Source organism: Montipora foliosa, chromosome 1, assembly GCF_036669935.1.
Source record: "Montipora foliosa isolate CH-2021 chromosome 1, ASM3666993v2, whole genome shotgun sequence".
NCBI classification, from domain to species: domain Eukaryota; kingdom Metazoa; phylum Cnidaria; class Anthozoa; order Scleractinia; family Acroporidae; genus Montipora; species Montipora foliosa.
Genome location: NC_090869.1, coordinates 47,403,564 through 47,415,424, shown reverse-complemented (window position 1 = coordinate 47,415,424; position 11,861 = coordinate 47,403,564). Strand labels below are relative to the sequence as shown.

General features: G+C 41.3%; 1 protein-coding gene across 1 annotated transcript in view; it reads right to left on the bottom strand.

The window, feature by feature from the left end:
* LOC137999866 (papilin-like) overlaps positions 1-7,873 on the bottom strand; it is a 20,218-nt gene extending 12,345 nt beyond the window's left edge. Inside the window, exons 1-3 of the mRNA XM_068845823.1 lie at positions 7,578-7,873; positions 4,700-4,933; positions 4,208-4,375 (exon numbers count right to left, since the gene is read on the bottom strand). Of these exons, the coding sequence (XP_068701924.1) occupies positions 4,208-4,375; positions 4,700-4,784 (253 nt within the window). The 5' untranslated portion in view covers positions 4,785-4,933; positions 7,578-7,873. The remainder of the gene's footprint in view (positions 1-4,207; positions 4,376-4,699; positions 4,934-7,577) is intronic.
* Between the last annotated feature and the right edge of the window lie 3,988 nt (positions 7,874-11,861).

Sequence of the window (11,861 nt, the reverse complement as noted above, 5' to 3'; positions counted from 1 at the left end):
GTCCCTTATCAAGCCACTTCTTTGTCCAATTAGAAATAACATCAACATGATGAGAGCTGGGATCTGAATTTAATTTATCATAATGAAGCGGGTTTTGTAATTGTTCTCTCATTTTTTTGTTGTATTCTTCCGTGTCGATGACTACAAATTTGGAGCCTTTGTCCTGAATTTTGATAGAAATGGTATCAACATCTGCTAGAGTTGACAACGCGCGTCGCTCACCCGGGGAAAGATTGTCCGGAATGGTACGGACGTTGTTGGGGTTAAATAATTCGGTTTTAACCGACTCAAGAAACAATTCAAGCTCCGGAAAACGAGAAACGGGGGCCTTCCAACGGGTGGGTTTCTTAATTGGGGGGAAGGAGGGCGCGTCGTTGTCAACACTAGAATCATTGTTGTCGTGTTCATTGTGGAAAAAAACAGCGGATCTAAGCCTATTTTCAAATTTCTCCCAGTCCTCTAAAAGTTTAATCCGATTAATATCCCGGGGAACAGGACAAAAAGAGGGGCCCTTGCTAAGTAGGGATTTTTGATCTGTATCGAGCTCATGTGAGGAAAGGTTAATAGGGTAAAATTGTTCTTGCCTCGCAATGGCATTTAAGCGATGCTGACTTAAAATATTAAAAAATCGTTCTTTTCTAGCTTTTCTAACCTTCTTGGAGAATCTCCTGTTGGTCTTCTTGGGCCTGTAATTGCTTTCTGTGGGTGTTTCTGTCTGTAAAGGGACGGTCTTCTTGATCTTGTGTCTGGATCTAAGGTTAAGTTCTCTGTTAAGCGAAGAGATCGTTCTCTTGGCTTGGCTCCAGCATTTCGAAGCATCTTGAACATCAAGTTGCTGAAATAAGCTCCTACGCTTGTCTTCCAATGAATGCTGGAGATCGATGGTAATTGATTGGGTGTAATCAATCAATTCAGTAAGAATGTTCATGGATGCAGTTTGTAAGTGGAAATTACAGCGCTTTTGTAGATCCTCGCTGTTGGTACCAAGTGCTAACATAAAATTGAGCTTCAAACCAGAAGGAATAGATTTATTACGTTTGCAGCGTAGAAGAAAACGATGGTGGTGTTGATAACGGGTGAGTTTATTCCAAGTATTGATAATGCTGAATGGTGAAAATGAAGACCTGGACATCCTCGGATCAGTACGAGATGATTCAAAGGCAACCAATTGAATGAATGTAATATTTGAATGAAGATTGGCTTACCAACGGTGATGCCGCTTGGAAGAAGGATCCAAAGGATACTACACGCTTGCACTCGAAAATTGTAGTTTGTGTAGAAAGAGTAAACAGCGAACTTCTTCCGTGGCCAAAACTCTTTAATAAACGTTTCGCCCTTCGGGCTTCTTCAGTATAGAGTTACAGGGTTAAAAATACTTGGAATAAGAATCTCTCTAAGACTAAGACTTAAATAGGCTAAAAAATATAAATACCAATCAAAATAACAAATAAGAACAATAAAAACAATGATATGAGAGGAAAAAGGTATTAGACCACTAGGGTATTGCATGATAGTGTAGAGAAAATGATGCAACAAATTCCCAAGTCAAAGCCTTTGAACAAAGGCGCTTTCTAGCTCACAATGCCATTTTCGGGACAGGATCCGAAAAAAAGGCCTTTGAATGGATCATAAACAAAATCCTAGTCATCAGCACCCGAACTTAAGCATTGTGTGCTATACTCTCAGCCCCGTAACAAAATCCTTGATTGAGCCTTTGAACAAAAGAATCCCTAAATTTATAAAATATAAAAAATAAAAAGGACAACACTTGTGAGTGGTGAAAATAAGGTGTTAATTGTATCTTATTCTATTCCTAGAGTGGAATTCAGATCTTTTATTCAAACCATAAGGTTGAAGGGTGCAAAGTTGTGCACTCCAGAAAGCTTCTCTTGTAAGCAGACGATGGTCGAGGCTATTTTGATCGCTAAAATTACCAATTTGTTCAATGATGACGAAAACGAAATCCGACAAAACATGAGTTTCTTTATTAAAGTGTATTGCCACTTCACAAGTGTTCTTCTTTGTGCTCATGGCCGATTTGTGGTTTCGAAATCTGACTTTAAACTCGTTAGTGGTTGATCCTACATACTGAACATTACATTTGTTACAGGTGATCAAGTAAACAACATTTTTAGATTTACAATGAAGGTGTTGTCTGATGAAATATTTCCTGCTTGTACAAGTGCTGGAGAAATGATCCGATTCTACTAGAAAATTCTTACAGAGATCGCATTTCCCCTTACATTTATAACAACCTTGTATATCTGTGTATATGGTGCGGCGAGGTCGTGCCAAGATTTCTTTAATGTTTTTGGCTCTTCTAAAAGAGGGAATGATAGATCCCTTAGGGAAAATTTTGGCTAGGGAAGGTGAATTGTCAATGAGATGCCGATGGGAATATAGAATTTTCCCGATGCTTGGCAAAGAAGGATTGTAATCTAAAACTAACGGAAAAACCTTATTAGATTGCTAGTCATCGTAGTCATTGTAGTCATCGACACGGAAGAATACAACAAAAAAATGAGAGAACAATTACAAAACCCGCTTCATTATGATAAATTAAATTCAGATCCCAGCTCTCATCATGTTGATGTTATTTCTAATTGGACAAAGAAGTGGCTTGATAAGGGACAAATTAGCGATGACATTGCCCAATGGGTTGTCAATGGGAATGCAAAACCAGGCAAGGCTTTTGGCACCATCAAAACTCACAAGGAGGGAAACCCCCTCAGGCTTATTACTTCATGTTGTGGCACAGCCATTGAAAATCTGTCAGCTTTCACTGAATTTTATCTCAAGCCTTTAGCCCAAAAATTACCATCTTTTGTTAAGGACACCACGCATCTCTTACAAAAAATTGAAGATCTGAACAAATTGGGCCCTTTTCCTAAAGAAAGCCTTTTGGTCTCATGGGACGTGGTCGCCATGTTTCCCAATATTGACAACAATTTGGGAATCAATGCAATCACAGAAGCTCTTAATTCTCGGACAACAAATTTTCCATCCACCGATTGCATTGTCGAAGCTGTTAAAATATGCCTGCAACACAACAATTCTCAATTTAAAGATGAAAATTTCCTTCAAATTCATGGGACAGCCATGGGACCTAAAAATGCGTGTAGCTATGCCGATTTAGCTATGGGAATAATCGATCAGAAGGCCTTGTCAGGTAATATTAAGCCTAATCTATGGTGGAGATATAGAGATGATATCTTCGATCTTTGGACACTAGGACATGATAAACTACTTCAATTCACGCAGTTCATCAATTCTCTTTATCCCACTATTAAATTCACCCTTGTTCACTCCCCTACTTCACTCGATGTTCTGGACCTCACGCTTAGCCTTGTCGACGGTTTTATTCAAACTGATATATACTCCAAGCCTACAGATAACCATATATATTTGTTACGCAATAGCGCCCATCCTGTCCATTGCTCCAAAGCTATCCCCTATGGTGTAGCCACCAGAGTCAGAAGAAACTGTTCTTCCTCTGAAAGTTTTGACAAACGAAGTACTGAATATCAAAGCTACTTAATTAATAGAGGATATAACCCCTCTCGGGTCAAACAACAATTTGAGAAAGTCAAATCCATTCCCAGGGAGAAGACATTTTCATGGGCAGAAAAACTTTTTATGCCCTGCCCCATGAAAATGTCTTCCAGGGGTTGTCCGCCCTTGGTCCTTTCAAACCTTGTTAATTAATTACATTTCGCCGAGGCTTGGACTGTGAATCCATTTGTGATCCTTTTGTGGGGAAGAGATGCGCTGTTGGCTCGAGAGACCTTAACTTGTATACAAATTGTCCTCTTCTCTCTCGTCCGCCTGTGAATCATCGTTCTGGATGATCCAGCGTCATCTAGTTGGGGGAAAAACATGCGCCCGGGATGACCACGTAATTCCCATTTACTATCCAGATTGGCCATGTAGCCAGCATGGTTGCTCTGATAGTGTAGTGGTGATCACACCCAACCGGTAATTAGGGGGACGTAGGTTCAAATCCCGCTCAGGGCATAAAAAGTTTTTCTCCCCATGAAAATGTCTTCCAGGGGTTGTCCGTCCTTGGTCCTTTCAAACCTTGTATATATATATACATCAGACGTATCAGAAGTTGCAATTGGAAAGAGGGTGGCTGAAATAAATGATTTTGAAAACCTAGGGCTCATCTGTAGCGGATAAAACAATCCAATACACATTATTAAGTTACCTCCACAATAGTCTTTACACTTCTCTAATGAGTCAAATTTGTTTTCATTTCCATGACATCCTCCAAATACGAACTCTTCGCATGTGCGGGAAGTTGCATTGAAAAAAAACCGTTTCATGGAAGCCTGACAACGACCAGTTACCGGTGGTAGACTGCATATCTGTGCCACTGTTGAAGCAAATAACACACTCCTGTATTTAAAGTAGACTCTAAACGTTCTGACAACATTAATTTTGTTTATATAGTACTTGTGATATCCATTTTCTCACTTAAGTAAATCTATGACATCGAGTTGAAGGACCCTCTAACAGGAACTGGTATACGACCAAAATAATGAAATAAATTATCACTGATACTTAATTAAGGAGAGTGATGGAAAATTAGCTGTTTAACTATTTATAACTATGACTTGAGGTAACAGAAACTGACCGCAACTTTCATGTTTTCCATTTATAAGGCCCAGATCCAATATGTCAGTCAGAAACCCCGTACCTGTGCAGTCACCATCGCCGATGTAAGTTAGTTGTCCTAAAAGCATTCCTCCATCTTCTAAATTACATGCAGTCACCTCCAACATGCATTTGTTTTCATATGTGATTCCATCTGATCCACACACTGGATTATGATCAAGAGGACATTGTTCCCGGCATTGGCAAGTGGCATTACTTCCTTGAACTCTACACACAGGGTGGGTACCGCTGCACGATGAATTTTCACAGGGGTCGTCTAAGCAAACAAAAACAAACCACATTTTCTTTAATGTGAAACATAATTATTAAACGCGTAACCTTCTAAAATTACCATCTTATATGAAGGGAAGTGCAGTATTATGGTACGTCAGCCGTATCAAGTGCATGTACACACTGACATCAACATTTGAAAGAATTATGAAACGGACTGAAACGGCGACAAACGATGAAACCTTACCTGTTCGCAAACAAAGCAATATTTTTTTCTGCTTTTTGAGAAGACTTAAAACTTCACAGTTTTTCGCGTTATTCTAATACAGAGGAAGCAGGGATAGCGCATTGGTGAGAGCAGTCACCTTCTACCAATGTCGCCCTGGTTCTCCACCTAGCGTCGAGAGGTTTTTCTTAGGGTACTTCGGTTTTTCCCTATCCTCAAAAAACGAATGTTTGAAGTTTGTGTGATTTCATTTACAGCCTCTTTGATTGGTAGCGCTCTTGTCCCCTCCAAAATAAGCTTGAGACTTCAATACAGTTGACATTATCATGATCATCATCAGTTTCACTGATCTGGTCCTCTTCCAGTCTTTAAGCTGCTGGTCGGGCTACGTCGCGTAACCTAAGCCAAGTTATCTTCCAGGCTTCTCCTAAACATTCTCTATGTCCAAAGGAGTGCCACCTTTTGTAGCAGTTCTTCAGAGACCCTGGTGTTCAGTTCCAATAGTCTCTCCGCCAGCCCAGTTTCATTCTCCCACGTCAGCAGGGATGACCCTCCTTCGTACTTTCCACAGTGTTCTTAATTTTCTTCTAAGTTCGAAGTTATCTTCCTCTTTCTCCACGAAACGCAAATTATTAGGAACGGCGATGTCTATAAACCAGATCTTCCTTCCAGTCGCCTCCAATACAATGATATCTGGCCGTCGATGTTCAATATCATGGTCCGTCTGAATATTAAAGTCCCAAAAAGTGCTACTTTATCCGAAGAGGAGTAATTTGAATTTTATGATCATACCACTGATTAGCATAGGGAATGCCATATTTTATCACACAAGCCTCAGTGTACAGACCTTGCAACTTTTTTTGCAACTTTTTTTTTTCTTATATAAATTGCAAAGGTGAACAAAAGCAAACCAATGCATAAAATGTTTCAGGATGTTAATAAATGGTTTACTGCATCTCATAAGAAACGAAAAATGAAAAGGAACTTCTATGTAGTGGCCAGGAGATACTTGTTGACACGGCCCTTATATGAATGGTGAAATAGTGCCAACAATGTGAGCAGACAGAATATTCCATAGTCGGATGGCCGTATGCAGGAAGCTTCTGTCAAGTGTATGCGTCTTGGCTTCAGGTTAGATAAGGGCATGGTCTGGCACTGAAGTGCTTGATCTTAAGACCCGAGGTCTTATGTTAGGTGAAGGGAGCATGTCATGAAGGTCCTTCGCACACTGCTTTGTGTGCATCTTGTATAGTGCCCAATATAGTAATGCACTATCTTGTATAGTATCTTGCTTTGCTTTCACGTTGAGTCAGCATGCTGCATTCACTTGCCAGGCCCCAGTTGTTTGAAGGGTGGATAGCGCTATCCACTAGGTAACTCAGCTGGTTTTGCTAGTGTTTATCCGCTGGGTAGTGATTTATCCGGTGGATTGCGTTATCTACCTTTTGACCAACCGTGGCCAGATGTCTTTCGCTGTCATCATTTTCCTTGCACATTCTACATATAGTCGAGGCTTCGTTTTTCTCTAGCTATCGTAACTTGGACAATATTTATTGTTAATGTCCTTGTCATTGTTACTTGTTATTGTCACTTTGAATTTACAAAGTAATATTGGAGTTCTTGTGTATATATGTTGAATCCGCTTTTACCAAGGTTAAATTGGTTCCTCATTTACGCACTCTACCGAGTGTAAAGAATCTATTAACCCCCCAAAAAGGAATGAAGACACCTAGACATTCCCCCAAGCTCTTTCTTACGCATCTCAACCCATCTTCTTAATGTTCCGTAAAATCCTATTGGTTTCTGTATTCATACAGTTATCCATTCGGTCTCAACATCTCACCTTAGTAAGGGAACAAAGAGTCTATAGTCCTGTCTCTCCACCACTACAGTACAATGACGACCATGGTTAACCAAACGCAGATCTTTCATTACTTGCTTTTGTATAATAAGTCAATTGATATCTATGTATAATAACCGAACCTAATCCTAACCTGACCCTACGTTTTCTCTTGGCTTAATTTGGGCTCCAAAAAAGGGTCTTCTATTCATCTGGGTGCATATTCAACCTAGGTAAAATGAGGATCACCAATTTAACCTATGTAAAAACGGATTCAACCTGAGAACGGATTTTACCAGCAACATATATACAAGGACCTCAGACAGAGAGTACTTTCCTTGAGACGTGTGCTCTTCCCAGCAAGGCATATTTCTGGAGAATACGGACGTTGCAGTCAGTGTCTCTGATTTGGTCAAATTAGCTTTTATAATTCACCGGAACTGAGCCCAACGCTCCGACTACAATTAGCATGGTGTTTACCCCCACATCCTCGAAACCTCATCTTTCAATTCAGAATAATCGGTAATCTTTTTCTTCCATTTCATTGCGTTGTTTTCGTCCCCAAGGATTGCAGTATCAATAAACGAGTAGTTTTAAGGACGGGAAACGGAGAACGCATCTTACCTCCATGTCAAACAAACTTAGCAGTACATTTCCTTGCACATCCTTCACAACAACACTTGAAGTTTCCAGGGCAGTCCCAGTCTGTGCTACATTCGTCACGTGCACTACTCAGAGGACATGGTTCTCGCCTGACCATATGGCACTCTCCTGATTTGGCTAGTTTATAACATTTTTTCTTACAGTCTCTTAGTAAGCAGCACTTCTGACCATCACGACACTCAGAATCATTAGAACAGCCATTGACTCCCAATTCACATATTGGTGTAGGAATAAGTGATGGACACATTTCGTCTGGCTTTCCTATAAGGGAAATTGTTTATGTATAATATATATTTCATCATGCAAGTATCACAGGTCCACTTTGCTAGTTGTGGAAGAGGTAACAAACAGTCAGTTTAGCAGTTATTGTACTTGGAACCTTAAGCAAGGACGACGAAGGCGGCTACGAGAATGCCATATAACAATAGGTTTAATTAGCAAAAACAATTGTTCTGCACACCCTGCACGTGCGTTTTACATTTTGATACATTACTTTGTCGTTCTCATCTTGACAACGAAGTGAAATAATCAAATTTGAGGTCAATTTTCTCTCTAAATATCCACACCGTTCTCACCATTTTTTTTTTTTTTGAAATGCGTACTCACACTTTCCAAACCGATCGACTTGGAGTAATCGCAATACTATTACAGTAACGGGCAATAATATTTTCAGACAACGTTCTCGCAGGCGTCGTCGTCGTCGTCCTTGCTTAAGATCCAAATGATGGCTTTCGTCCAGAATGGATTTTAAAGGATGGAATACCATAGACACGAAAAAAAAAAAAACTACTGCAGTGTTCTAAGGGTTAACAAAATGTGAGAGTCTTCATTGCAGAAATGTATTGATTTAAACAAGCTGAACAACAGGTCAATACTAGAACGGAAGTCGGTTGAACGAAAGAAAGAGGACTGTCAGCTCAATATTCAGCCATTTCTCAATTTTCACGTGATTTATTTATTTTGCTTTTTCTGTTGACATTTTGAACCACCGTTGGCCGTGTAGCACTTTTATTTGAAGAGACTTAATTGATTAGAGTGTATGTGAAGTGCTAAGTATCTACCCCACATTGACCATGTGAGCGTTAGCCCTACTGGTTCATATGGGGTAGATACTTAGCACTTCACATACACTCTAATCAGTTAAGTCTGTTCAACATCAAACATTGTTTGGCCAACTTGTCTGGTGTTGTTTGATCGTGTTTGATATTTTCTGAAGGCCACCAAACATTCGATAAAACAACTTAAAACATGTTTGTGACTTCGATCGTGGTTCCTTGGTTGTCGTGCTTTTCCTCTCAAAAGGAGGGTCATTGCAAGCCAGAAGAAGATTTCGATGGACCACTCTGGGCGATCCCACTCCCGATCCCGGCTCCATTTCTTAGACTGGGCCACCCTCTCCTTTACGCTTGACTACTCGATAGACTGTACTCTCCCAATACGACCATAGCTCGCCAGGACCCCCTCCCTCTCGTAAATTTGGTACTAGGACCCTATCGCCCGGCTGAAGAACAGGATTGTTACCCTTGCGATAATATTGTTTCTTTCCCCTGACAAAAGAAGACAGAGATCTACTTGCAGCCAACTTGCATGCTTCCGTCATTGTTGCTTACCTCTCCTTGACGTATGCTTGGCAGCATCCTTGATACCAAAGATCAGATCAATTGGTAGTCTTGGTAACCGACCGAACAATTTGAAAGATGGAGAAAATCCCGTTGCCTCATAACGAATGCAAGTGTACGCATGAATGAATTTCTTGAAACTGTCCTTCCAAGTAGCTTTCTTATTTTCCGGCAAAGTTCGCAACATGGATAGTAAAGTTCGGTTAAGCCATTTAAGTTAAGCTGTAGTCCTGGATCGAACTACTGGGGGTTCACGGATGGCGCAGTGGTGACAGCATTCGCCTCCCACCAATGTGGCCCGGGTTCGATTCCCAGACTCGGCGTCATATGTGGGTTGAGTTTGTTGTTGTTGGTTCTCTACTCTGCACCGAGAGGTTTTTCTCCGGGTACTCTGGTTTCCCCCTCTTCTCAAAAACCAAAATTTGATTTGATTCACGTTAACTTGTTAATTTCAATTTGCAGTGTCCCCGATTAGTGCTCTACAGCGCTAGAAGATTAGGCACTTAAATAAAGTTCCTTTCCTTTTTTATTCCAAAGCATCCCTCGAGTCGATGAAAGAGCTCATTTTTGAATAATCCCCCCTTGATCGAGCAAGATTCGGGGAGGAAAAGCAAATTGTAGTATAAAATCTTTATACAGGTTTTTGTCTGCTGTTCATGCTGACTTATTGGTCGTGGAGTAAGCTTGAGCAAACCGCGTAAAATGGTCTACTATGACCAAAATGTACTCGTATCCACCGGTGTTCTTTTCTAAATAGACAAAATCTAGTGATACCAGCTCAAAGGGTGCGCTCGAATGAATGTTTTCCATTGGTGTCCTTGATATGACGTTCTGTCTCCTCTGTTTCAGGCAACTGCAGACACGCGTGACATAATGCTCAATATCTCTTTTCAGATGCGGCCAATGAAATAGCTCTCTCGCTAAACGTCCCAGATGTCCCATTTCTTCTTGTAATTCTTGATATACCGTTCTGTGGGATTTCTCTGGAAGGACAAGCTGTAGGGTTTGACCACTTCTTCGCCTAAGGATTTCCTCGTATCCAACAATCTGTTTCTTCCATCCCCGTAGGAGAGCCTGTGCTTTGGGTTACGCTCTGTGTCTATCCGGAAAATTTGGTTGTTTGCTACTGATCTTCCACTGTATCATTGTGCTGATGGCCTCGTCCTATCTCTGAGCATCCTGGAGATCTTTAAAGTCAGAGGTTGTACTGGAAGGCTGACGCTTTTTCCTATGGTGTGTCACTTGGCTGACCTGCTAGAGACGTGTTGGATTTCTATCGTATGGACAGCAGGTTTAATCAGGGCCATGTTGTACTCAACGTCACCCTGTAAACTGGAGACGGCATCAACATCCTCGTTGGATATGCCAGGACACTATTTTATAGTGAATTAAAAATCAGAAAGTCTCGCTATCCAACGGTGGCCAGTAGCGTTAAGTTTTGCTGTGGACAGGACGCAGGCTAACGGATTATTGACAGTGTAGACCAGAAAATGGGACGCGTAACACAGATAGCCTCTGAATTGTTCCGTTATGGACCACGTGAGTGCCAACTGAGCTTACTGGAATGGGGAGGATAATTTCTCTCCGCTGGCGTGAGAGTGCGTGACCCATATGAAATAACTCGCAGTTGACCATCTTGTCTCTGGTAAAGCGCTGTTCCCAACTCTTGCTATGACGCATCGGTGTGAAGAATGAATGGTTATCTATAATCAGGGTAAGCCATTACCGAAGAATTTGTGATTGCGGAAATGAACTTGTCCAAAACCGCTCGATGTTCACCCGACCAATTAATTGGCTCACGAGATGATAATTGTCCCCTTTGTTTGGTTGATTGGACCCTTCCTTCCTCTCTGTCCTTTACATGATCGTAGAGGGGTTTTGCAACTTTTGAGAAATACTTGATATATCTCCTATAATAGCTTAAGAACCCAGTTAACTTGCGAACTAGAAACAGCTTCTGTACAAGCAGGATCAACGCTGTGTCCAGACTGATTTACTATTCTCGCCAGATAGTGCACTTCACCCTGAAAGAGCGTACATTTGCTGGGTTTAAGTTTCACCCCGTGTTTCCTCAAACGCCTTAACACTGTTCGTACATTCTCCACGTGCTCCTCGAATGGTTTACTGTAAACGATCCCGTCGTTCAAGTATGGTATGCAGGTCTCATCCCGAATACCTTCCAAGCAACCTTCCACTAAACGTTAAAAACTGGCTAGTGCGTTACTAAATCCAAGTGGAATTCGTATCCACTCATAGAGTCCGCAGGACGTGATAAATGCTGTTAAATGTCAACCCTTTTCACCCAAAAAGCCTTGATGGTATGCTCTGACCTGATCTAAAACAGAGAACCAAGAAATCCCTCCAAGGTTGTGCAAGGTCTCTTGAACCTTCGGAATCCGGTGTCAGTTAGGGACGGTTTTTCGATTCAAATCTCTAAAATCGAAACACAGGCGCAGTTCCCCTCGCCTGCGTAGCAAGCGTTCCCAGCGCGCGAGAAGCGAATTCATTTTTCTGGCCGCGCGACTGCGGGAGAATAGGGTGAGCTTTCCGCGCGAAAGTTGGGGCAAGCTAATGACGGAACGCTTGCAAGAAAACCCCCTATTTTTGAAAAACACCCACCTTTGTA